Raw genomic sequence first — 25,836 nt, 5'->3', positions numbered from 1 at the left:
ACCAAAGTCCAGAGAGACAACGTCCACAGCCTTCCCCGCATCCAGCAGGCGGCTCACATGGTCATAGAGAGAGATCAGGTTGTTAAGCAGGACCTCCCTTTCCTAAACCCATGCTGGCTGGCCCTGATTCCGTGGCTGCCCTGCACTTGCCGTGAGAGCTCACTCAAGATGATCCTCTCCACGATCTTCCCTGGTACCGACGTCAGGCTCACAGGCCCGTAGTTCCCCGGATCCTCCTTCCGACCCTTCTTGTAGATGGGCGTCACATTAGCCACCCTCCAGTCATCTGGTACCTGCCCTGTTGACCAGGATTGTTGATAAATGATGGAGAGAGGCGTGGTGAGCTCTCTCGCCAGCTCCCTGAGTACTCTTGGGTGAATCAGTCGGGACGGACAAACGACAAGACTCTCCTTGAAGAGTTAAGTTAAGCTCTCTCTTTATTACAAACTTGGCTTTCTTATATATCTAATCTTTTGTTCATGTGTTCTTTCTACGCATTAGCGTAGCTTCCTCAAATAATGTCTGCCCTAGGTTCGTCCATTGCGTTACACTAAATGCCGTAACCGACGTTACTTCTCCTCCCTCTTCCTTTCCCCACAATAGCATTTTTCGCAAGGTCACTTCAGGGAGGATTACGCCCTGCCGCTTTAACAGCAGCGTCCATGTGGAGAGTACAGTCTGCTCTTCCTTAGTTAACTTCTCTCCCATGTCCCCAGTGGCTCACCTACTACAGGTGTCTTCTGAAATATGATCCGGATCCGTCAACAGCTCTGCCCGCTGTCTTCAGCTTCACTGGGCTCCGTCCCCACGACTATTTCCAGTCGTCTTCTTCCTCAGTATCACGTCGGGGTCACCAATTGTCGTTTCAGTCGGGACGGACAAACGACAAGACTCTCCTTGAAAAGTTAAGTTAAGCTCTCTCTTTATTACAAACTTGGCTTTCTTATATATCTAATCTTTTGTTCACGCTCCGTTCACGTGTTCTTTCTACGCTTTCAATTGGTTAGGTTACATAGCACACGCGCTCGTAGCTACAATACGATTGGTTATTGAAATCCTGTTCGCATTGCTCAAAATCTGGCTTCCTCACAGCCTAACTCTCCTTGTTCTCTGAAGCGATCTTCTTCTTTCTCCTTTTTGTTACTTTGCCCTTATATGACGCAACTCGCGGCCTTCTTACGGCTACACTGCAATCTCTATCTCTTCTGTCAAAGGGTCTACGGGCCTGCCGCATCCCCCAACATGTATGTTATTGCATGCCTTAGTAGATTGCTCTGTGTTATGCCCTGTGAGACTAAAATGAACCCAGCAGAAGCGGTCTCTTGAGCAAGGGGGTGGAATATGGGAAAGCAACGGCAGATCGGCGAGGAGGATTGTAAATACACTCAAGGGACTCGCACCTGGGTGCTGGAAAACACATATATCACACCAATCGTTATTCAGTCTCGGGTGCTGGCAAGAAAAACGTTTGGATGACATAAGCCTGTGATGGACTCACAGACACCTCATCTAGCTGCTTGAGGATCTTGGCCTGTTGTGGAAGAAGATCAAAGCACAGTACCAGCAAGAACAGGGAGTCCGCATGCGCTCTTGCTAACGAGGACTCTTTTGCTGCCAAGGATTCGTGATAACAAGGACTCTCTTGCTGCCAAGGATAAGTTTAACAATGCTACTAGTACCGCTATTTCTGAGTTGTTGCTGGATGTAGATAGTATTCGATATGCGATGTTGCAAAACAGAACTGCTACTGATTTTTTGCTTTCAGCTCACAGACACGGTTGTCAAGATTTTAAAGGACTGTATTGTATGAATCTAAGTGACCACTCCAAATCCATCCATGCCCAGTTGCAGGAACTGCACCGACCGAACCAGCAACTTGTGGAGACCACTGGGTGAAATCTCTTTGCTGGATGGACTTGGGGGTGGGGTTGGTTGAAGCAAATTATACTCATTGCCTGTGTGGAAGGAATTTGTCTGTTATGTTTAGTATGCTGTTTGCCGTGTTTAATAAGCATCATACGATCAGTTGTAAATGCCGCTTTGCATCGTACCCTCGTACGAGTTGTAGAATATGTTGCTCTAAAAACTATGTGTGTATCCATGAGAACCCGACCTTCACAGAAGAAGCTAAGACGGGATTACAACAATGGAGTCACGTATCAGACAGCCGCTGTTAGCAAAGCTGGATCATGAGTTTGGTGAGACTCGCTGCATACGCTGGCCACGCGTGCAGCGACTCTGGCCTGTACTTTTCTACTCAGTCCAGTGCAGGAGAGTCTGGTGGGACTTGCTGCGTGCACTGGCCACGCGTGCAGCGGCTCGAGCCTGTACTTCTCCACTCAATCCAGTGCAGGATATAAGGGGGCTGTCTCGGGTCAGAGACGGGGAGAGAGACATGAGCGAGGGGGAGAGAGACATGAGCGCACTTTGAAGATACAGGGGATGCCCTGAAGCACTGTGTCTGCCCCCGCCCCCCCCCATAAGTTCTATGTTCATTAACCCCAACAGCTCCGAAGGCATTACAGCATGTTGCAAGATAAGATATAGTCTACTACTGCTGCAAGACGCATTGAACACCTTCCTACAAGAATTTCAACTTTATGCCCTGATAGGACAGTGGGATGATGCACTCGCAAAGAGCCTGACTGCACTAGAGTGGGTATTTTTGCCACATACCTTTTCAAAACCAGTAACTACGATGATTGAAATGTTACCGCGATTGTTTTTCCAGGGTCGTCTGTGCTGTCAGCAGCTTTCTGGAATGGATCCAAGCCACATACATGTCCCCACCAGAAAGGATGACCTTGACCCTTGGTTATCACAAAGTCTTAACCTCCTTAGTACATTATATTGGGCAAATAAATTATTCTTTCCCCTGGCACAGACTATTACAGTCACTTTCACAAATTCCTTTACAGCCGCGCATCCTGCTAGGACCAAAGCCTCTTGATGGCACCTGTTCGGTGTTTGCAGATGGTTCAGGGACACAGTAAAGGCTTTGGACTTATTTCAACAGGAACTGCTAAATGTAGGCAGAATCTCAATGTGTTACTGGTATTGTTCAAAGACTTGAAGGAGCATTTATAAAACAAGTAGAGAACCAATGGTTATTTAGTCTCTTACTGCAATTACTGTTGCTTTTATGAAAAAGACAGTTTCCTTATTTTATTGTCCACATACGCTCTCATAGCTGTTTACTTGGCCCGTTAACTGAGGGAAACACAGTTGCGGATTATCACACTGTTGGTAACAACTCCCAACATTATGCAGCAAGCTAAAATGTCGCATGATTTTTTTTCATCAACATGCGAAGGCATTGAGGAAGCAATTTTCTTTGACACAACAAGAAGCACGTGATACTGTGTGAACGTGTGCCGGTTGTCAGCAGCTGGCTCCTCTGCCATCCTTTGCGGGGGTTAACCCGCGAGGGCTTACACCTGATGAACTTTGGCAATCCGATGTTACGCGCATTATGGAATTTGGACATGTTTCAGTTGATTTGTTTTCACACTTTGTTGTAGCTACTGCTCATACAGGAGAGAAGGCTTGTGATGTTATTCGACATTGGTTGCAATGCATCGCAGTCGTGGGAGTACCGAAAACTATAAAAACTGATAATGAACCAGCTTATGTGTCCGCTAAAGTACAGGTCTTTTTTTTTTTACAGATACGAGGTATTAAACATGTCACCAGTATTCCTCATTCCCCGACTGGGCAAGCAATTGTGGAGCGTATGCATCATACTTTAAAAACCATGCTTGCTAAACAAAAAAGGGGGAATCCCGTAGGTATGACACCTCAAGAGTGAGTGTATAAAGCAACTCATGTTTTAAGTTTTCTAAACATGTCTTCTTTGTCATCCACAGCAGTAGAGCGACATTTTGTAAGAAGTGTTGAATGGCCTGAACAACCGAAGGTGTATTATAAGCACCCTAAATCGGGGTGCATGCTAACCACAGATAATACTGCAACAAATAGAAGTTGTGAGCAAGACAATTCTGTAATGATTTGTACTTCTCATCCGTCTGTTTGCTTCGGCTCAAAATGCAAGTATACAAGAATGTAATCAATCTTGTTGTGTAAAGTTAACGCTAGTAAGGTATAAAACAGCAGTAATATGGACAGGGAATCGGCAAAACGCATTAAAAACACGTCTTTCTCTGTATTGTGATTGGGAGTACAACTCTCGAAGACTTTGTGTTACATCTCTCCCCTGGAATACGTTGCTACATGGCTGAGAAATGGTTAAACACCATCTTCAAGGTGCTTTTGACATGTCGTTGCAAGAAAATATTCGTCCTTTACATGACCAGCTAAAAGCTCAAATACTAAACATTCAAGACTTAATGAACCGCAATGTATTTGAAATATTACAAAAGGATTTCTCGTGGGTAAATCCAAAGAAATTGGCTTTCTGGGCTAAATTTAGGAATCTGGGTATTTATTGCCTTAGCAGGGTTCTTCTTGATTCTGTTTTTAATTGTGTTTAGTATGATATATAACCTGCTAAGAGCGTCACAACGAGTAGAAGCACAAGTCATGGCCACCTTGTTAATAAATGGTCTGGTGTTAAACAAAAAAGGGGGAGATGGGGCAGATCTACGAGCAGAGGCCTGCGTACGGCCAAAGACACAGTGAGCAGCGCACACAGTAAACACAGAGCCAAGAGAACAGTTCGTACCTTCACTCCATCCTGTGACGACCATATAACGTTCCCGAATCTCGGACAAAGAATAGGGCTAAGTATTCTTCCTTCGCTGGGAACAGCCATGGCATTGAATATGTTGAATAAGATAGGGTGTTGGGCAAGTAAACAGATAAACCTTGCAACTGAAATCATATCTAGCTTGCTCACTGATGTTGATAGCATTCAGCATGCTACGTTGCAAAATCGAGCGGCTATTGATTTTTTGCTGTTAGCTCAGGGTCATGGATGTGAAGATTTTGAAGGTATGTGTTGCATGAACCTTTCCAACCACTCATCATCCATTCATAAGCAGTTGCGGGATCTGAAGGATAACATGTCCAAATTAAAAGTGGTCAAAAAGGTTTCGATGATTGGTTAAGCTCATGTGGTATAACGGGATGGTTATCAGATTTACTAAAGCAAGGGCTCATGCTGTTGTTGGTTATATTACTATTGGTTATGGTAGCCTCGTGTGTTCTCCGCAAAGTGACTGACATGATAGAAAATGCCATGCATAAGGTCTGGCTGGCTCAAGAAGAAAAAGGGGGGATTGTAGGAATGTGTCTGAGAGAAAATGGTCATGTGAGCCAGCCTCCCTACTATGAGAGATTAGAGTAAGAGCAAAACAGGTGGTAGAAGATGGAATTAGTACATGGCAAAAACGGGAACTGAGAAGGCAGAAAACATGTTGTGCTAATGACTAAGCAATTTACTATGCGAATTCTTGTAACCAATCTGCTGTGTGAACGAACTGCATGGACAGCGCGTGGACAGCGTAACTAGCTAATCAGAAATAAGCGAGTCGCGTGTACGGCGACAACACAGGGTATAAAAGGTGATGATCTGTGCTTAATAAACGGCTTCTGTTGGTTCACATTGGACCGTCTGGAGGCCAGTTATTTCTCCTCACCTAGCCAGCCTCGGAGCAGATCTCTGGGCGGTAGTCTTAAATAGTCGTTTAGCCCTAAAAAGGACCTGCAACGTATTCAGGAGACATAACACTAGGAACATGCTGGTTTGAGCATCCCAAGGATATTCAAAATTCTCAAAAGCTGTCACGCCTGACCCGAAGGAGAAAAGCCGTTTCCATCAGAGGTGACATGATAAGGGAATGACTGAGACAAAGAGGCTCCAGCAAAGGCTTGTAGAACATCTCTTATCACACAGACAAAAGGACAAACTGATTCCTACTGCATTAGCGTCTGGAAGGGTAGTCATACATTTAACCAGGGCTAATGACATTGAGCAATTTTTTTACCAAAAAGGAAAGAAATCAACCAGTCAGATAATCCCTTTAGGTGTAGCATAAATAGAAGTAAACAGCGGCAGGACATGCGGGAAGAATTTTAGGCGCCTCGCACAGACCGTGAACCCTGGAGTACCCAACCAACGGGAAAGAGAGGAGGGAAAAATTGGGCCGGGATTAGGAAATAAAAAGGTGTGGTGTTTCAAGAACGGAAAGTGTGCCTACCTGCTAGGTCACCCGCTCTTGCAAGAGCGTGAATAAAAATGTGCTTCCCAGAGGATTCTGCCTGAGCCTATTTCATTCGGACCGGAACTTATTTCTCCCACCATTCTGTGTGTCCAGAGAAGGGCAAGGGAGCTGGTGAGGGCTCTGGAGCACAGGCCACGGCGCCGGGCCCTCAGCCGCCCCACAGCCGGGCGCAGCCCCGCCGCAGGCCCCGGCCCCGGCACCGGCCCGGCCCACAGCGGCGGCCGATGGCGGCGCTCGGGGGTTCCCTCACAGGACGCCGCGGTGTTCCCCCCCCTCCGATTATTAACCACTCCTCATTTTTCAGACAGGCAGAGATGATCTGCTACCGAGAATCCCAAGGGAGATCAAGAGAGACTTCTGGGCCTTGGGATGACTAGGAAAGGGCTCAGGAGCGCAAGTCGTGCTCTCCTCTGTCGTTGCAGGCACAGGGAAGGATGAGGAAAGCAACAGGAAGAGCCCGCAGATCAATACCTGGCTGCGAGCCTGGTGTCAGCGGCAGGACTTTGGGGTTTTTGATCACAGCATGGTTTGACAGGACAGCAGGCCTGTTGGAGACAGATGGGATACACCTGCCTCAAAAGGGGAAAAGGATCCTTGCATAGGAGTTGGCAGGGCTCATCAAAGGGGCTTTCAAGTAGATTTGAAGGGGGAAAGGCATGAATCCGGCAGCAGAGACACAAGGGTCGTTGATGGGTTAGAAGCTACGGCTGCTCCTGGGAATGGTCAGGTAGGAGTGAAGCCTTCTTCCAGCAAAAAGGTGTCAGGATCAGCAGGCCAGCTGAAGTGCTTCCACAGTCATGCCTGCAGCATGGGCAAGAAAGAGGAGGAGCTGGAAGCCATTGTGCAGCAGGACAGCTATGACGTAGTCGCTGTACGGAAACATGGTGGGCTGACTCGCATGACTGGAGTGCTGCATTAGATGGCTACAAACCCTTCAGAAGGGACAGGCAAGGAAGGAGAGGAGGTGGGGTGGCCCTGTATGTTGGGGAGTGTTGTGAACATTGAGACCTTAATGATGGTAAACACTGGGGTTGAGTGTTTCTGGGTAAGAATGAGGGGGAGGGCCAAGAAGGCTGATATGACGGTCTGTTATAGACTGCCCAACCAGGACGGAGAGGCAGGTGAAATATTCTGTAAGCAGGTGGGAGAAATCTCACGATCACTGGCCCTTGCCCTGGTGGGAGACTTCAACCTACCAGGTATCAGCTGGGAACACAATAGAGCTGAGAGGGAAGAGTCTTGGAGGTTTCTGGGGTGTGTGGGGATAAATTCCTGACACAGCTGGTGAGGGAACGCACTAGGGAAGGAGCCCTGCTGGACCTGCTGTGTGTGAACAGAGAAGGACTTGTGGGGGATGTGATGTTGGAGGCCGTCTTGGGCACAGTGACCATGAAATGACAGAGTTTTTGATTCTTAGAGAAGCAAGGAAGGGCGTCAGCAGAACTGCCACCATGGACTTCCGGAGGGCAGGCTTTGGTCTTTTCAGGAGCCTGCTGGAGAGAGTCTTCCTCTAGGTTTGGCTCAACACCCAGAAGAGAAGTGAAAAACTGTCTTCTCAATGGAAGACGACAGCGAAGCTGAGCAGAATCGCTGGGCTCACCTACCTGATGTCTGTCTGAGACGTGTCTTCCATCGGTCAGACGACAGGGACAGATGTAACGCTGCCTTGCTCTGTAAAAATGGAATGGGGCCCTGCACTCGGGATCCCTCCCTCCTCCACGAAAGATGAAACTGGAATTTGGACTACTGGGGGAAGCCCCGTCTTACCAAGAAAATACTCAATGGCTTTGGCTAGGCAGTTTTGTGATAAAACACATGGAGGGATGACAATTTTTAATCAGATTGAGAAAATGTGGACAGCCCCCGGAAGACATGTGGCAGTAAAGGGGATTGTGAGTTCTTGGCCCACATGTTGGAAGTTTTCCGGTGCAAAACCCAAGCAGGAGGCTGGAGGGCAACCATGGTCATACTTCCCATTCCAAAGGCTGCAGATGGGTTAGGCTGACGTGCCTCCTGTGGAAGGCGTTAAGCACCTGCTGGTAATCATGGATCAACCCTCAGGAGGAGTAGAAGCTTTTCCTACCAGGAAAGCTGATCCCCCAGGAATGGTCAAAGCACTTTTGTGGGAAATCATTCCCAGATACTGACTGAAATGAAAACAGAGGATCAGACAGGGGTTCTCATTTTTCAGCAGGAATACTAAATAATATCTATAAAAGTTCAGCCTGGAGAAGAGAAGGCTCCGCGGAGACCTTCCAGCCCCTTCCAGTCCGTCAGGGGGCTCCAGGAAAGCTGGGGAGGGACTCTGGATGAGGGAGGGGAGCCATGGGACGAGGGGGAAGGGGTTTCCACTGCAAGAGGGGAGACTGAGCTGAGATCTCGGGCAGAAATTCTTGGCTGTGAGGGCGGTGAGCCCCTGGCCCAGGTTGCCCAGAGAAGCTGTGGCTGCCCCATCCCTGGAGGGGTTCAAGGCCAGGTTGGACGGGGCTTGGAGCAAGCTGGGCTGGTGGGAGGTGTCCCTGCCCAGGGCAGGGGGTGGCACTGGGTGGCCTTTAAGGTGCCTTCCCACCCAAACCATTCCCTGAAGGGGTGGGGCCCTTCTCCTTCTCCCTCCCTTCTTGTTATGATTTGAGAAACCCACCACAATTTCTTGTCCTTTAGACAACTACTCTCTCGCCCGATGACCCCTCCTCAACGGGGAAGAGGAATTGGGGAAAAACAAGGAAACATGAGGGTTGCAATAGAAATAGATTTACTAGGATAAAATTAAAGAATTTACACTAATAATGCTAAAGAAGCAGCGTCAATCCCGATATCAATATAAAATACCCAAGGACTACACCCAGCCCATTCCATCAGCAGGAAGCCGTGCACTCCCAGCAGGGGACAGCCAATGGGGGACACCGTGAGCGCTGCGGCTATGGGAGGAAGGGAAGGGCTCAGGGCTCCGGCACCGGAGCAAGGAGTTCTCTGCACCGCCGCCATCAAGGGAGAGTCGAACTACACAGCAGACTTTATAATTTGTACTGAATGTGATGTTCGTGCTATGAAATAGTCCTGTTGGCAGCCTGGGGCAAGTGCCCTCCTTGTCTTGCTCTTCCTCATCCCCTGCTGCATGTCACCAAGGGGGGCCCTGACTGCCCTGTGATGTCACAAAGGGGGGCTCTGACTGCCCCATGATGTCAAAAAGGGGGGACGTGCCCCCCTGCCACACTATAAAAGGGGGACGCGGTCCCCACTGGAGCCGTCAGCGGATGCTGGGCACCGCAGTCTGGCATTGTCTGGGCAGACTGCAGCCTCGGCCTCTGACACCCCAGCAGTCTTGCGGGTCCCGTCACTGGGGACCCAGGAGGACACTGGGGAGCCGCATCGCGGTTCTGTGCTGGTGACTGGGAGCACCGCAGCCACACCGGAGTCGGTGCCATGGGGCGCTCTGACGCCGTGTCTCCCCTGGGCCCTCTCCTCCTGATTGTGATGGGACTCAGCGTGTTCTCAGCTGTGCTGCAGAGCAAGCGGCTTCAGGTAGGTGGCTGTTGCACCACACTGTGCTGCGGCGTGGGGTGGCGAGGGATGGCATGGGGTGCTGTGGGGTGCCGTGGGGGGCTGTGGTGTGGGACTGGGAGGTGCTCCCGTCTCACCCAGCTCCTGGGGACCTTGCAGAAGTGGTGGAAGAAGAAGAGTAAGAAGAATCGTCAGACAAGCAAGACAGGAGCCCGGCCAGAGAAGCAGAGCGGTGAGTGGCCCCAGCACGGAGCACCCTGCAATCGGCTGACACCCCACGGCAGCCCTGAGCCGTGGCTGTGCCGGGGGCGGCGGCCGCTCACTCTGTCTCCTCCCTCTGCAGCTTCTCGGGCAGTGTATGGAGAAGTGGAGAAATCCCATTCGAAGCAGGAGAAGCGGTGAGTGTGGGCGAGACCCCAGATGCTGCCCCAGACCCTCACCCCGTGCCCTGCCCCTGCCTCCGCTGGGCAGCCCTGACCGCCAGCCAAGGGGGGTGCTACCCGTGGGTCCCGCTGGGGTCTGGGGTGCAGCGGGGTCTCTTTCTCCTCCTCTGCAGGGCGAGTGCGGAGGCCTTGAAGAGGAAGCATCGCTCCCCACGGGCCCCGCTGGCCACCATGGACTCTGTGACTCACAGAGGCTCCTCTTCCCTCAACTCCCTCTACTCCTTCCCGGAGCCCCGGCCTGGTGCGATGGCGGAGCTGGCAGCACTCGACCGCTCAGGACTCCGCCATCCCCCAAGGGCTGTCAACGGGAGGGTGCAGGAGCCAGGGCCAGCCCTCTGCCAGGAGTCCCCACAGGAACTGCCTACAAGGACCAAGCAAGAGCCGGTCCCCAGGGAAAGCAGGGACAGGGCGCAGAGCCCTGTGCACACGCAGCCTTCACCCTGCAGCCCCCCAGCCATGGCCTCGGACCAAGGGGAGCTCGTCATGGAGCTCCTCCGCTGTTTCGAGTGCACCCAGGAGATGGCCAGGCAGTGCTGTGAGATGCTGAAGGTGCTGCAGGCCCGTTGGCAAGGGGCAGCGGGAGCCTGTGACCAGAACCTCCCCGGGGAGCCCTTCCATCCCCTGGGCAGGATGGAGGCGCAGCAGCAGCTGGGGGCCACAGTGAAGCCCCGGCACCTGGGAGCGGAGTGGCCATGGGTGGATGCAGACACGGATGAGGCTGAGGATGGGGACATGGACAAGGAGGAGGACACAGGACCAGAGAGAAATGTAAAGGAGAAGGAAAGGAGCAGCCCTGTGGAGCTCGGCAGGGGGAGCCTGGCGGAAGTGAAGAGAAACAGCAAGACGGGGCCGGGTGAGAACAACTCCATGGGGCCAAGCACCAGCAGCCCCCCAGGCTCAGGCAGGAGCACCCCCATGGATGCGGAAGGGAGGAGGGACAGGGCGCAGAGCCCCGTGAATGTGCTTCCGCCGCCCAGCAGCCCCCCAGCCAAGGCCACGGACGACAAGTTGCTCTACTTGGAGCTCTTGGACACTGTCAAGATCTTGGAGGAGGAGAGGCAGCAGCGCGACGAGGTCGTGGACAGGGAGTGTGACCAGGCGTCCCCAGGGCTGTGCCCGCTAGGACGGTGCCTGTGTCAGTGCTGCACCCGGCTCTGGCACCGCCTGAAGGACTGCTGGAGACGCTGCTGCCGGACGCGCCGCGTCCGCTTCAGCAATTTCCCCTAATGGGTGGGAAGGGTGGGGCCGGGAACCCCCTAGAGTGCCCCTCTTCTGAACCAATAAAAAAGTCAATATTTTCTCTATCCCTGTGACTGTCAGCAGATCAGTTTTGTCCCTTGACAGGAGCAGAGAATCAGTTTTGTGTAAGGACAACAGTATATGCTACAGTAATCCCAACTCTCCCATGGAGATCATAGAATCGTAGAATCTTCATGGTTGGAAACGACATTTGAGATCATGGAGTCCAATCATTGTGCAGCAGGACACCTATGACGTAGTTGCCGTCACGGAAACTTGGTGGGCTGACTTGCACACCCTGCGGGAGCACAGCGCTCGTTCCCTGTGCACCTTGAATATCCAATGTCATATCCATGACCCTCATGGGCAAGTGGTCAGGGGAATGTCATGGGCCAACTTGGCCAAGAGAGCCCCAGAACTGTGCGTGAACCTCTTCTTTGAAAGAGTCACGAAGCACGATCACCTAGCCAGGATCCTGCTAGCGGAGATGCCAGTCAGCAGCATAAGAGTCTGCGGAGCTACAGTTTCAGAGACCCAGGCTGGAGAATGAGACGCACCCTCACCAACCTCCTCCCAGCCTCCTGGCGTGTTCTGCAGGTACGGGAACCCAGAGTGACATCTCACCGCGGTATCACAAAGCTAAGCAAAGTGATCCTCCAGGCCTTCTGCATAGCAGCGCTCAGCAGGAGGAATTCCTGACCACTTCAGTGTTATGGCCAGAGGGTCATTTTCATAAGCGAGCCACTGCGGTGTTCCACTCTAGCCTGGTTGAGGTCGTTGTCCTTGTCCAGTTGCGATGCCCGTTATGCCAGTCTTCACTGTCAGGCTGATGTCAGGTTGCCCTCATAAAAAGCTAAAACACCCAAAATACTGGTGCTGGGATGTCAGCTGTGAGCAAAAAGAGCTTTTCAGGCAGGAAAACCTCAGTTTGGTGAAACCGCTTTAGGCTTCTTCTAGTTAGACGTGTTCACGTTTAGTAACTGGTAACTTTCTTATCCTTTCCGATGTTTCTGAACCCCACCCTTTTGCAGGGAAATCTGCGTATGAGGAGAAGAGTCTGTACACCCTGTTTGCTTGCGGCGCTGTAGCCTGCATCGGCCTGCACTCGTGGTTCTGCTCCCTTTTGGCAACACACAAACGTCTAGAGCGGATGTAAATTAACTGGTGCCCATGTCACAGGCCTTTGGTGTCACGCAGGATGTGCCACCAAAGGTGTGCGACAGCCTTGACCCGCGTCAAGGAGCATCAGGTCTTTGCACGCCTGAGGGAAGCACACGGCCTGATGGTTGCTGACAGCGCTCTTGAGGTTCTGTTGCGCTGCAGAGCTTCCAATGAACAGGCGGGATCTGCAAAGCTTTCTAGAAATTGTCTTTGGATCTACTCTCGTACCGGGGATAATTTCCAATATGTCAAATAAGATCATGGCATGAGCTGAGGGTGCAGCATCTTCTAACGGTAACAGAAGTTGTCTATCTCTTAGGGTGGGGTGCAATGCACGAGGGCCCCCCCATCTCCACGGGAGAGTTGGGATTACCGTAGCGTCTACCGTTGTCGTTACCCAAAACTGATTCTCTGCTCCTGTCAAGGGACAAAATTGATCTGCTGCCAGTCCCTTCTGTTGGTAGTATTGGGAAACTTGTTTATTGAATTCTAGTTACTGCGCTCACCAGTTCTGTTGAGCAGCACTAACAACATTTGTTCTTTTTTGAAGGAATTAACACTTCAGTGGAACAATGACCGTGAGCTGCTGGACGATGAGCTGCTACAGCTCACCTTGTCATGCCACAGGCTGTTCTTTCTGGAAGTGTGGGCCTTTCTAAGTGTCACCCCCGTGGAGGGGCTGCTCCAAAACCGGGCAGAAAGGAAATGCAGTTTGGCTACTCTAAAGGTAAGACTTTGTGCTTCAAAACTCCCATTCCCTTCCTCTCTCCAATAGCCAGAGAAAGGTGAGGTCCCCAGGCCCAGAGAAAGGGCGCTTACGGAAATGCTAACATAACTACCTTCCCTAGGTTACGTTTTAGAATTGTAACGAGCCTGAGAACCACTCGCAGAAACGGGGCTTTCCGACCTCCTCAGCCAGGTACAGAATGCTGCAGAGGCTGAACAACAAGCCCCAGCAGTTCCACGAGTCCTTCCTAGGCTGGGGGTCCCTCTGTCTCCTCTAGTTCAAGCTGGGGATTCTGAGTCACCTGCCAGCCCCGGCGCTTACGTCTACGCTTAAGTCGAGGCCAGGGGGTTGAATCCCACTAAACTGCAAAAAGATGGAAGCACATCTCACTCTTTAGGGATGCTGTGTTGAACTGGGCCAGACCACGACTGTGGCTGGTGTACACCATGCTGTCATGCTGCTTTGCATGCCAGATGCTGAATTCAGTGGATCCTCCCCGATGTGTGCAGCTCCCAGGGGTGCCTCGCTTCTGGGGGTAAAAGGAACCTGGCTCTCCCCAGAGATTCTTCAGCAGGAGATGGTGTTTTCCGTCAGTTTGGAGTGAAAACAGTCACACCTCAACATTTTACTCCAAGCCAAGGCATTTGGCTTCTCTGGGTTCCTCATTAGTCACAGAGGCTTCTTGTTGTCATGAAATTTAACGGGCTGAGCGTGCTCCGTGTATCTGAGAGACACGACCCTCATTCATTCGTACAGGTCGGGATTTACACAGCCCGACAAGAGCCTAGTGAAGAGGCCCACAGAATCACAGAATGGTAGGGTTGGAAGGGACCTCTGGAGACCCTCCAGTCCAACCCCCTGCCAGAGCAGGGTCACCCGGAGCAGGTTGCACGGGAACGCGTCCAGGTGGGTTTGGAATGTCTCCAGAGACGGAGACTCCACCACCTCTCTGGGCAGCCTGTGCCAGGGCTCTGCCACCCTCACAGGAAAGAAGTTCCTCCTCATGTTTAGGTGGAACTTCCTATGGTCAAGTTTGTGCCCGTTACCTCTTGTCCTGTTGCTGGGCACCATTGAAAAGAGCCCGGCCCCATCCTCCTGACACCCCCCCTTTCAGTATTTCTAAGCGTTGATAAGATCCCCCCTCAGTCGTCTTTTTTCCAGACCAAAGAGACACAAGTCCCTCAGCCTTTCTTCATCAGAGAGGTGTTCCAGTCCCCTCATCATCCTGGTAGCCCTTTGCTGTCCCCTCTCCAGCAGTTCCCTGTCCTTCTGGAACTGGGGAGCCCAGAACTGGACCCAGTGCTCCAGCTGTGGCCTCCCCAGGGCCGAGCAGAGGGGGAGGATGACCTCCCTCCACCTGCTGGCCACACTCTTCTTGATGCCCCCCAAGATGCCATTGGCCTTCTTGGCCACAAGGGCACATTGCTGGCTCATGGTCATCCTGTTGCCCACCAGGACTCCCAGGTCTCTTTCCACAGAGTTGCTCTCCAGCAGGTCAGCCCCCAACCTGGACTGGTGCAGGGGGTTATTCCTCCCCAGGTGCCGCACCCTACGCTTGCCCTTATTGAATTTCATAAGGTTCCTCTCTGCCCAACTCTCCAACCTGTCCGGGTCTCTCTGTATGGCGGCACAGCCTTCTGGTGTGTCAGCCACCCGCCCCCCAGCTTTGTGTCATCAGCAAACTTGCTGAGGGTGCACTCTATCCCTTCGTCCAGGTCATTGATGAATATATTGAAGAGGACTGGACCCAGTACTGACCCCTGGGGAACACCACTCGTCACTGACCTCCAACTAGACTCTTTGCCCCTAATCACGACCCTCTGAGCTCTGTCTTTTAACCAGTTATCTGTCCACCTTATCTATGTCCATTTATCTAACCCACACCTCCTAAGCTTCCCTATGAGGATGCTGTGGGAGACCGTGTCGAACGCCTTGCTCAGCTCTTGCACGCTAGTTAGAGGAGGTTCAAATACCTGATTGACTCAGAGATTAATCATTTTGCTGTCGTCTACCCAATGGTATAAGCCAGAGGAAGCGAGAAGAACACCCAGTGCCATCTGCACGCAATGAATGCATCCTTTGGAGGGCTCTAGGAAGGGATTTGAATCTCGACAGCAGTGCCTCTGAACGAGAGAGACCTTTACAGCAAGACAGAGGCAAGGGACAAGGTTGCGCTCCACGCGTTAAAATGTTGGACTTGGGAACGGGCCTCCTACATCTCCAGCATCATTTCTTCTTACCCTTGCTTTGTTTTTCCTCGCCAGAACCAAAGGAAGCAGCGAGCCCTTTTCCACCCTTACGGGCATCTCTAGGAAAAATAAGGCCCCCTCTTTCTTCAGCACCTCTCATTGTAGAGCTTCAAACACCTTACCAATGAAGCCCAGCGCGCTGTTTCCAATTTACAAAGAGGGAAACCGAGACGTGGGGTGATGTCCTGGTTTAACTTCAGCCACCAACAAAGAAACAGGCGGCCGCTCGCTTGCTTCCCCCCTGCCACGGGAGAGGGGTAGAATGGGAAGAAAAAGGCAAAACTTGTGGGTTGAGATCAAGGCAGTTTAACAGAACAGCGAAGGAAAGCAGAAAACCACAACAATAACGCTGTTAGAGGAATGTACAAAACACCATGAATGTACCGCTGCTCACCGACCGGACCCGGGAAGTACCGCTGTCCCGTGACAGCTCCTTGGGAAAACTGACCCTATTGCTGGCAGAACCGGGTGTTATCCACCCTTTGTTCTATACTTTCAACGTCATGCCCAGATCTTACACTTTCCAATGAATTACCACCGCTTTTCCCTGTCTTTGATATATACACACATCTATAGACATACAGCTATCATAGAACGGTCGAGGTTGGAAGGGACCTTTCAGATCATCAAGTGCAACCATCAACCCAACACTGACAAAAACCACCGCTAACCCACGTCCCTCAGCACCACGTCTGCCCGGCTTGTAAATCCCTCCCGGGACGGTGACTCCACCACTGCCCTGGGCAGCCTCTTCCAATGACAACCCTGTTGGTGAAAACATTTTTCCTAATATCCATTCTAAAACTCCCCTGGTGCAACTTGAGGCCGTTTCCTCTTGTCCTGTCGCCTGTTCCTTGAGAGAAGAGACCGACCCTTAGTCTCTGGGCCATCCCTCGACAATGTCCGTTGAGGTTGAGTTCATTTAACCCATGGCTTTGGGCTCCCTCTGTCAGAGCCGTCTCTCAGGGCAGGGGAGATGGTGTGTGGTGCTGGACTCCTGCATGCTGTATCCAGAGCTCGCCGCTGGTGTAGCTGGTGCGGACCCTGCCCAGGTTCCGCAGGTTGAAGATGTCAATCTTCAGGAAGTTGCTGGGCGCCAGTTGCTGAGGTCAGGTGTGATCCCATCACCGCTGCGCATTACTCACGTTCATCAAAGTCCATCTGCCATTGTTTTGGGTGATTCTTACTGGAGTCCCATTGGTATGGCATCTAGCAATTCTAATAATGATGACACAGAGTGGCAGGGCTATATAGCAATTAACATCACACAAATGGATTCATTGGCTTGTCTCACCCACAGTCAGATCCCCATGACCATGTGAGCCGCCTTCTGGATGCGGGGAAGGCTGTGGACGTTGTCTCTCTGGACTTTGGTAAGGCCTTTGACACCGTCCCCCAGAGCGTTCTCCTGGAGAAGCTGGCGAATCGCGGCATAGACAAGTGTACTCTTTGCTGGGTAAAAAACCGGCTACATGGCCGTGCCCAGAGAGTTGTGATTAGTGGGGTGAAATCCTCTTGGCGGCCGGTCACCAGTGGTGTCCCTCAGGGCTCAGTTTTGGGGCCAGTTTTGTTTAAAATCTTTTATCAATGATCTGGATGAGGGGACTGAGTGCACCCTCAGTGAGTTTGCAGACTACACCAAACTAGCTGGGAGTGTTGATCTGCTTGAGGGAAGGAAGGCTCTACAGAGGGCCCTGGACAGGCTGGAGGGATGGGCCAAGGCCAATTGGATGAGGTTTAATAAGGCCAAGGGCCGGGTCCTGCATTTCGGTCACAACAACCCCAAGCAACGCCAGGGGCTTGGGGAAGAGTGGCTGGAAAGCTGCCCCGCAGAAAAGGACCTGGGGGTGCTGGTGGCCGGCCAGCTTATCATGAGCCAGTCCTCCCCCAGATGAGCTGGGATCACTGGAAACCGGCTCAGCTCTCTCCAACCCCCCCCAAAGCAGCACAGCCCTCCCCAAAATGAGCTGGGACCGCTGGCGTCCAGCTCAACCCTGCCCAGCCCCCCCAAGACCAGCGCAACCCCCCAGAGGCAGCCCAGCCCTCGGGACCCTTGCAGAGGCCGCCAGGCTGGGGCCCAGGGGGCGGGTCGGGGGTGTCGCGTGAAAAGGGGCAAAGCGGTTTTGGCAGAAAAGGAACCCCCTTGTGTTCTAACACTCCTCACCGAGGTGGGAGGCCAGGTGCGGCTGGGTTTAAATCCTGAGGGATGCCCAATTCAGCACTATCAGCCCAATGGCGTTTAATGTGTATTAAAGTGTTACGATTTGGGCACAGTAATAGTGGACTGCACCTTCCGTCTAGTCGTGCTCATGAACTAGCACGGCCACTCTCGAGTCTTTGGTCGCGTTCGGTGAGAAACCAAAAGGACGAGCTACTTCAAAAAGTGCAGTTTATTTAAGCAACAGATAGATAGGTTCTTAGGGCAGCCGGTGATAAATACACTGTCTGCAAAGCACGTGCAAATGAAAGTATTGTTACATCTACAAAACGCGGGACAAAGTTCTAACGATACAGCCTGGCTATACATGTAGAAAAGAGAGTCTCTAGAGAAATTTCTGAGTTTCCCGAGGAAGCCCTCGGTATAATCTAGGTCTTACCCAAAGGCGTCCCTATGGGGGGAAGAGAGGCTCAGCCCGTTGCCTGCTCCCAGAAGCCAGTGATGGAATTCTTTGCGATGGTGTCTTCCCTGGGTATCCCCCCTCTCTTGGGCTGTTTTTCTACTATTTGTTATCTTCGAGGTGGAGTTTGAGTGACTTTAGTCGTACATACTTTTACCATGAGTGGTGTAAATTTTTCTCGCTTCACAGTTAAAGGTCTAGTTTACGAGAAGCTCAGGGCGCAGGCTCAAGAAGGAGCGGTCGCACCTTGGAGGCGGGTAGCCTTCGGGGTGGAGGTGTGTTTTGGTATTATAATGACATTCTAATGAGCAAAGTTCGCACAAAGGACAGCGTTTCATCAAAATTTGACAAAATGTTGGCTCTGAGCATCGAGCGGGCAGCTAATTGGCAGCTTACCTGTTTCCTGGTATCATCCCATTCCCGTATCTGCTATACATCCTAAGGTAAAGCCGCGGAATAATTGCATCCCGTCCCGTACCTCATGTAGCTTATCAGGGAACCACAGGTGTTGTATCCTTCATGCCAGCTGCGGCTGTTTTCTCCCTCAGAAGCCTCTTGATTTTCTACTTTTCCTTCATGTGTGAACAATGCTGTACTTTTGTATTTTTAGCCAATTTAGTATTTATTCCACACCCTGCAATCAAGCGAGTCAGGTGGTGAAAGCCTCTGTGGTATGGAGGCCGATGGCTGAAATATCAATATGGGGAGGCCTGGCAGATTGACAATACCACACTGCCACAAACCCACCAAGGTAAGGACCATGTGCTCACAGTGGTGGAAGCAAGCACTGGATGGCTGGAAACGTACCCTGTGCCCCGTGCCGCTGTGGGACCTTAAAACAATGGGATACACAGTTAGCAAAGGGCACCTGGCTAGTTAACACCAGGGGATCTAATAATTGAGCTGGTCCTGCCCAATCAGAACTTCCACGTACCGTAGAAGGGGATAAAGTCTCAAACTGAAGGAGGGTAGATTTAGATTGGCTCTCAGGAAGAAATTCTTGACTGTGAGGGTGGTGAAGCACTGGCACAGGTTGCCCAGGGAAGTTGTCAGTGCCCCATCCCTGGAGGTGTTCGAGGCCAGGCTGGGTGAGGCTTTGGGCGGCCTGGTCTAGTGGGAGGTGTCCTTGCCCAGGGCAGGGGGGTTGGAACTGGGTGATCTTTAAGGTCCCTTCCAACCCGAACCATTCTGCAGTTCTATGATGTCTACCTTGACTTGAGCAAGGCTTTTGACACTGTCTGTCATAACATTGTCCTTAGGAGACTGAGGAAGTGTGGACTAGACGAGGGGACAGTGAGGTGGATGGAGAGCTGGCTGCGTGACAGGACTCAGAGGGTCGTCATTAATGGAGCAGGGTCGAGTTGGAGGCCTCTAACCAGTGGTGTCCCGCAGGGGTCAATACTTGGACCAGTATTGTTTAAAGTATTCATCAACAGCCTGGACGAGGGGAGAGAGTGTGTGCTCAGCAAGGTCGCTGCTGATACCAAACTGGGGGGGGTGGCTGAGACCCCAGAGGGCCGTGCTGCCATCCAGCGTGAGCCAGACAGGCTGGGGAGCTGGGCAGAGAAGAACCTAATGAGGTTCAACAAGGACAAGGGCAGGGTCCTGCAGCTGGGGAGGAAGAGTGTCAGGCAGCAGTATGGGTTAGGGGTGGACCTGCTGGAAAGCAGCTCTGAAGAAAAGGATCTGGGGGTCTTGGTAGACAGTAAATTATCCATGAGCAAGCCATGTGCCCTTGTCGCCAAGAAGGCCAGCGGAATTCTGGGCTGCACAGGGAAGAGCGTGGCCAGCAGGTCAAGGCAGGTCATTCTCCCCCTCTGCTCTGCACTGGTGAGGCCACAACTGGAGTACTGTGTCCAGCTCTGGGCTCCCCGGATCAAGAGAGACGGGGAAGTTCTGGAGAGAGTCGAGCGTAGGGCAGCAAAGATGATTGAGGGATTAGAGCATCTCCCTTATGAGGAAAGGCTGAGAGAGCTGGGACTCTTTAGCCCGGAGAAGAGAAGGCTGAGGGGGGACCTTCTTAATGTTTACAAGTATCTGAAGGGTGGGCTGAAGGAGGATGGAGCCAGACTCTTTTCAGTGGCTGCCAGTAAGAGGACGAGGGGTAACGGGCACAAGGTGGAACATAGGAAGTTCCGATCAAACATGAGGAAAAACTTCTTCACGGTGAGGGTGAGAGCGCACTGGAAGAGGCTGCCCAGGGAGGTTGTGGAGTCTCCTTCTCTGGAGACTTTCAAGACGTGCCTGGCTGCAGTCTTGAGTAATGTGCTGTGGGCAATGCTGCTTTAGCAGGGGAGTTGGATAGATGATCTCTAGAGGTCCCTTCCAACTCTGAAATTCTGTGAGTCCGTGAAAAGTTCAGCCTGGGGAAGAGAAAGCTCCACGGAGACCTTGGAGCCCCTTCCAGTCCCTCAAGGGGCTCCAGGAAAGCTGGGGAGGGACTCTGGATGAGGGAGGGGAGCCATGGGACGAGGGGGAAGGGGTTTCCACTGCAAGAGGGGAGACTGAGCTGAGATCTCGGGCAGAAATTCTTGGCTGTGAGGGCGGTGAGCCCCTGGCCCAGGTTGCCCAGAGAAGCTGTGGCTGCCCCATCCCTGGAGGGGTTCAAGGCCAGGTTGGACGGGGCTTGGAGCAAGCTGGGCTGGTGGGAGGTGTCCCTGCCCAGGGCAGGGGGTGGCACTGGGTGGCCTTTAAGGTCCCTTCCCACCCAAACCATGCCCGGAAGGGGTGGGGCCCTTCTCCTTTTCTCCGCCTTCTCCCTCCCTTCTTGTTATGGTTTGAGAAACCCACCACAATTTCTTGTCCTTTAGAGAACTACTCTCTCACCTGATGACCCCTCCCCACCAGGGAAGAGGAATTGGGGAAAAACAAGGAAACAGGAGGGTTGCAATAGAAATCGATTTACTAGGCTAAAACTAAAGAATTAACATTAATAATGCTAAAGAAGCAATGTCAATCCCGATATCAATATAAAATACCCAAGGACTACACCCAGCCCATTCCATCAGCAGGAAGCCGTGCACTCCCAGCAGGGGACAGCCAATGGGGGACACTGCGAGCGCTGCGGCTTCGGGAGGAAGGGAAGGGCTCAGGGCTCCGAGACTTCGGCAAGGAGTTCTCTGGACCACCGCCATCAAGGGAGAGTCGAACTACACAGCAGACTTTATAATTTATATTGAACGTGATGTTCATGCTATGAAATAGTCCTGTTGGCAGCTTGGGGCAAGTGCCCTCCTTCTCTTGCTCTGCCTCATCCCCTGCTGAGTGTCACCAAGGGGGGCTCTGACTGCCCCACGATGTCACAAAGCGGGGCTCTGACTGCCCCACAATGTCACAAAGCGGGCACGTAAACCCCTGCGACACTATACAAGGGGGACGCGGTCCCCACTGGAGCCGTCAGCGGATGCTGGGCACCGCAGTCTGGCATTGTCTGGGCAGACTGCAGCCTCGGCCTCTGACACCCCAACAGTCTTGCGGGTCCCGTCACTGGGGACCCAGGAGGACACTGGGGAGCCGCATCGCGGTTCTGTGCTGGTGACTGGGAGCACCGCAGCCACACCGGAGTCGGTGCCATGGGGCGCTCTGACGCTGTGTCTCCCCTGGGCCCTCTCCTCCTGATTGTGATGGGGCTCAGCGTATTCTCATCTGTGCTGCAGAGCAAGCGGCTTCAGGTAGGTGACTGTGGCACCACACTGTGCTGCGGCGTGGGGTGGCGAGGGATGGCGTGGGGTGGTGTGGGGTGCCGTGGGGGGCTGTGGTGTGGGACTGGGAGGTGCTCCCGTCTCACCCAGCTCCTTGGAACCTTGCAGAAGTGGTTTAAGAAGAACAAGAAGCGTCGGACAAGGAAGACAAGAGCCCAGACAGAGAAGCAGAGCGGCGAGTGGCCCCAGCACCGAGCACCCTGCAAACGGCCGACACCCCACGGCAGCCCTGAGCCGGGGCTGTGCCGGCAGCTGCCGGCCGCTCACTCTGTCTCCTCCCTCCGCAGCTTCTCAGACAGTGGCTGGAGGAGTGGAGAAATCCTGGCCCAAGCAGGAGAAGCGGTGAGTGTGGGGGAGACCCCAGATGCTGCCCCAGACCCTCACCCCGTGCCCTGCCCCTGCCTGCGCTGGGCAGCCCTGCCCACCGGCCAAGGAGGGGTGCTGCCCGCAGGTCCCGCTGGGCTCCGGGGTGCAGCGGGGTCTCTTTCTCCTCCTCTGCAGGGCGAGTGCGGAGGCCTTGAACAGGAAGCCCCTCTCCCCATGGGCCCCACTGGCCACCATGAACCCAATGACAGACAGAGGCTGCTCTTCCTTCAGCTCCCTCTACTCCTTCCCAGAGCCCTGGCCTGGTGCAATGGCGGAGCTGGCAGCACTCGACCGCTCAGGACCCCGCCATCCCCCCAGGGCTGTCAAGGGGAGGGTGCAGGAGCCAGGGCCAGCCCTCTGCCAGGAGTCCCCACTGGAAATGCCTACAAGGACTAAGCAAGAGCCGGTCCCCAGGGAAAGCAGGGACAGGGTGCAGAGCCCTGTGCACACACAGCCTTCACCCTGCAGCCCCCAAGCCATGGCCACGGACCAAGGGGAGCTGATCATGGGGCTCCTCCACCCTTTTGAGTCCACCCAGGAGATGGCCAGGCAGTGCTGTGAGATGCTGAAGGTGCTGCAGGCCCGTTGGCAAGGGGCAGCGGGAGCCTGTGACCAGAAATTCCCCGGGGAGCCCTTCCATCCCCTGGGCAGGATGGCGGCGCAGGAGCAGCTGGGGGCCACAGTGAAGCCCCGGCACCTGGGAGTGGAGTGGCCGTGAGTGGATGCAAACACGGATAAGGCTGAGGATGGGGATGTGGAGAAGGAGAAGGACACGGGACCAGACAGAAGTGTGAAGGAGAAGGAAAGGAGCAGCCCTGTGGAGCTCGGCAGGGGGAGCCTGGCAGAAGTGTAGAGAAACAGCAACGTGGGGCCAGGCGAGAACAACTCCATGGGGCCAAGCACCAGCAGCCCCCCAGGCTCAGGCAGGAGCACCCCCATGGATGCAGAAGGGAGGAGGGACAGGGCGCAGAGCTCCATGAATGTTCTTCCGCCGCCCAGCAGCCCCCTAGCCAAGGCCACGGACGAGAGGGAGCTCTTCTTGGAGCTCTTGGACACTGTCAAGACCTTGGAGGAGGAGAGGCAGCAGCATGGCAAGCCTGTGAATAGGGAGTGTGACCAGGCGTCCCCAGGGCTGTGCCCGCTAGGACGGTGCCTGTGTCACTGCTGCACCCGGCTCTGCCACCGCCTGAAGGACTGGTGGAGACGCTGCTGCCGGCCACGCCGCGTCTGCTTCAGCAATTTCCCCCAATGGCTGGGAAGTGTGGGGCCAGGAACCCCCTGGGGTGCCCCTCTTCTGTACCAATAAAAAAGTCAGTATTTTCTCTATCCCTGTGACTGTCAGCAGATCAGTTTTGTCCCTTGACAGGAGCAGAGAATCAGTTTTGGGTAACGACAACAGTAGATGCTACAGTAATGCTCACTCTCCCGTGGAGATGGGGGGGCCCTTGAGCATTACACCCCACCCAGAGAGATAGACAACTTCTATTACCGTTAGAAGATGTCGTACCCTCAGCTCATGCCATGATCTTATTTGACATATTGGAAATTATCCCCGGTACGAGAGTAGATCCAAAGACAATTTCTAGAAAGCTTTGCAGATCCCGGCTGTTCATTGGAAGCTCTGCAGCGCAACAGAACCTCAAGAGCGCTGTCAGCAACCATCAGGCCGTGTGCTTCCCTCAGGCGTGCAAAGACCTGATGCTCATTGACACGGGTCAAGGCTGTCGCACACCTTTGGTGGCACATCCTCCGTGATACCAAAGGACTGTGACATGGGCACCAGTTAATTTACATCCGCTCTAGACGTTTGTGTATTGCCAAAAGGGAGCAGAACCACGAGTGCAGGCTGACGCAGGCTACAGCTCTGCAAGCAAACAGGCCGCACGGACTCCTCTCCTCATAAGCACATTTCCCTGCAAAGGGTGAGGTTCAGAAAAATCGGAAAGGATAAGAAAGTTCCCAGTTACTAAACGCCTAAAAAAACCCCAACAAAACAACCAAAACCAGCCCAATGAGTGAAAAAGAATCACGGTACAAGCACAGGCCACATCCTTTAACTTTTTGGCCTTCGGTCTAGCTAAACAGTGAAATGGTCTCCGCTGCTGAAGTTCAAGTGCCCAGTCTGGGCAGGGCTGGGAGTGCTCAGCCTGGAGAAGAGGCGGCTCAGGGGGATCTCCTCCACGCACATCAATACCTGCAGGGAGGGTGCCAAGAGGACGGAGGCTGGAGCTGGTCATCACCACCGTGAGCAGTGGCAGCAGCTCGGGGCGCTGCTGAGTTCATGGGAGGTTTTGGGATGGTGTGAGACCCGTGAAGGGGTAATCCCAAGTCCTCCTGTCCCTTTGCTGAACATCTCCTTCTCTCCCTTTGGGGCGCACAGGCCTCAGACTTGTGCTCCCACACTTTTCTGTGGGCCCAGAAGGCAAATGTGTGGAGCCTCTGAAAGCATTTTGCCTGGAAGGGATCGACTCAAAGGTGTGTCTTCTCAGGGATGCCCGCACCTCCCCTTCTATCCCTTGCTGACCCTCCACCCCCTTCCCTTTCTGTCCGCAAGCCTTCCCTCTTGTGTCTGCTCTTCCCCAGGCTGCTCCTGCCTGCCCCTGTGTCCGTGTCCCTGTCCTTGTTCACGTCTGCATCTGCGTCCATGTCCCTGTCTGCCCCCAGCCCCAGTTGCTCCCTCCCAAGGCACTGGGGTGTCACGCTTTCGGCTGGGGTGGGGATGACTTCCTTGCGAGCAGGTGGTGTAGCGCTGTGTTTTGGATTTGGGATGAAAACAGTGTTGGTAGCGCACTGGTGGTTTTAGCTGTTGCTGAGCTCTCAAGGCCTTTTCTGCTCCTCACGCTGCCCGACCGACAGTGGCCTGGGGGGCACAGGGAGTTGGGAGGGGACAGAGCCAGGACAGCTGACCCCGACTGAGCAAAGGGACATTCCGTGCCATTTGACGTCACGCTCAGTATATAAAGCCGGGGAAAGAAGAAGGAAGGGCTGATGTTCAGAGTGATGGCGTTTGTCTTCCCAAGTCCCCCTCACGCTGCCGGAGCCCGGCTTTCCTGGAGACGGCTGAACCCCCGCCTGCAATGGGAAGCAGCCAACGGGTTCCTTGTTTGGCTTTGCTTGTGCGCGCGGCTTTTGCTTTGCGTATTAAACTGCCTTTCTCTCACGCCACGACTTTCCTCCCTTTCCCACTTCCCATTCTGTGTGTCCAGAGAAGGGCAAGGGAGCTGCTGAGGGCTCTGGAGCACAGGCCACGGCGCCGGGCCCTCAGCCGCCCCACAGCCGGGCGCAGCCCCGCCCCAGGCCCCGGCCCCGGCCCCGGCCCCGGCCCCGGCCCGGCCCGGCCCGGCCCGGCCCGGCCCACAGCGGCGGCCGATGGCGGCGCTCGGGGGTTCCCTCCCAGGAGGCGGCGGTGTTCCCCCCGCATATCCCTGCAACGTGATCAGGAACTAGTGCTGAAGGGCCGTCTGTGTCTTCTCGCGAATTCTCACTCGCCAAGGGACAGCTTCGGGGCAGGTACGTCCGCAAGGGAGCGGGGGTTGGTGGCGAAAAAAGGCAAAAAAGGGGCTATTCCGGAGCTGCCCGGGGCCGGGGAAAGGCCGGGAGGGCGCAGGCCGGCCGCGAGGGCCGGCAGCTGGCGGGGGGGCGCTGACGG

General features: G+C 53.6%; 1 protein-coding gene across 1 annotated transcript in view; it reads right to left on the bottom strand.

Annotated features, from left to right (window-relative positions):
• LOC134512672 (neuronal acetylcholine receptor subunit alpha-10-like) overlaps positions 1-23,961 on the bottom strand; it is a 29,280-nt gene extending 5,319 nt beyond the window's left edge. Inside the window, exon 1 of the mRNA XM_063328252.1 lies at positions 23,920-23,961. Coding sequence (XP_063184322.1) covers positions 23,920-23,961 — 42 coding nt within the window. The remainder of the gene's footprint in view (positions 1-23,919) is intronic.
• Positions 23,962-25,836: the final 1,875 nt, after the last annotated feature.

Source organism: Chroicocephalus ridibundus, chromosome 1 (assembly GCF_963924245.1).
Source record: "Chroicocephalus ridibundus chromosome 1, bChrRid1.1, whole genome shotgun sequence".
Lineage (NCBI taxonomy): Eukaryota > Metazoa > Chordata > Aves > Charadriiformes > Laridae > Chroicocephalus > Chroicocephalus ridibundus.
The sequence above is the reverse complement of the archived record's forward strand: the minus strand, read 5'-3'. Positions and strand labels throughout refer to the sequence as shown.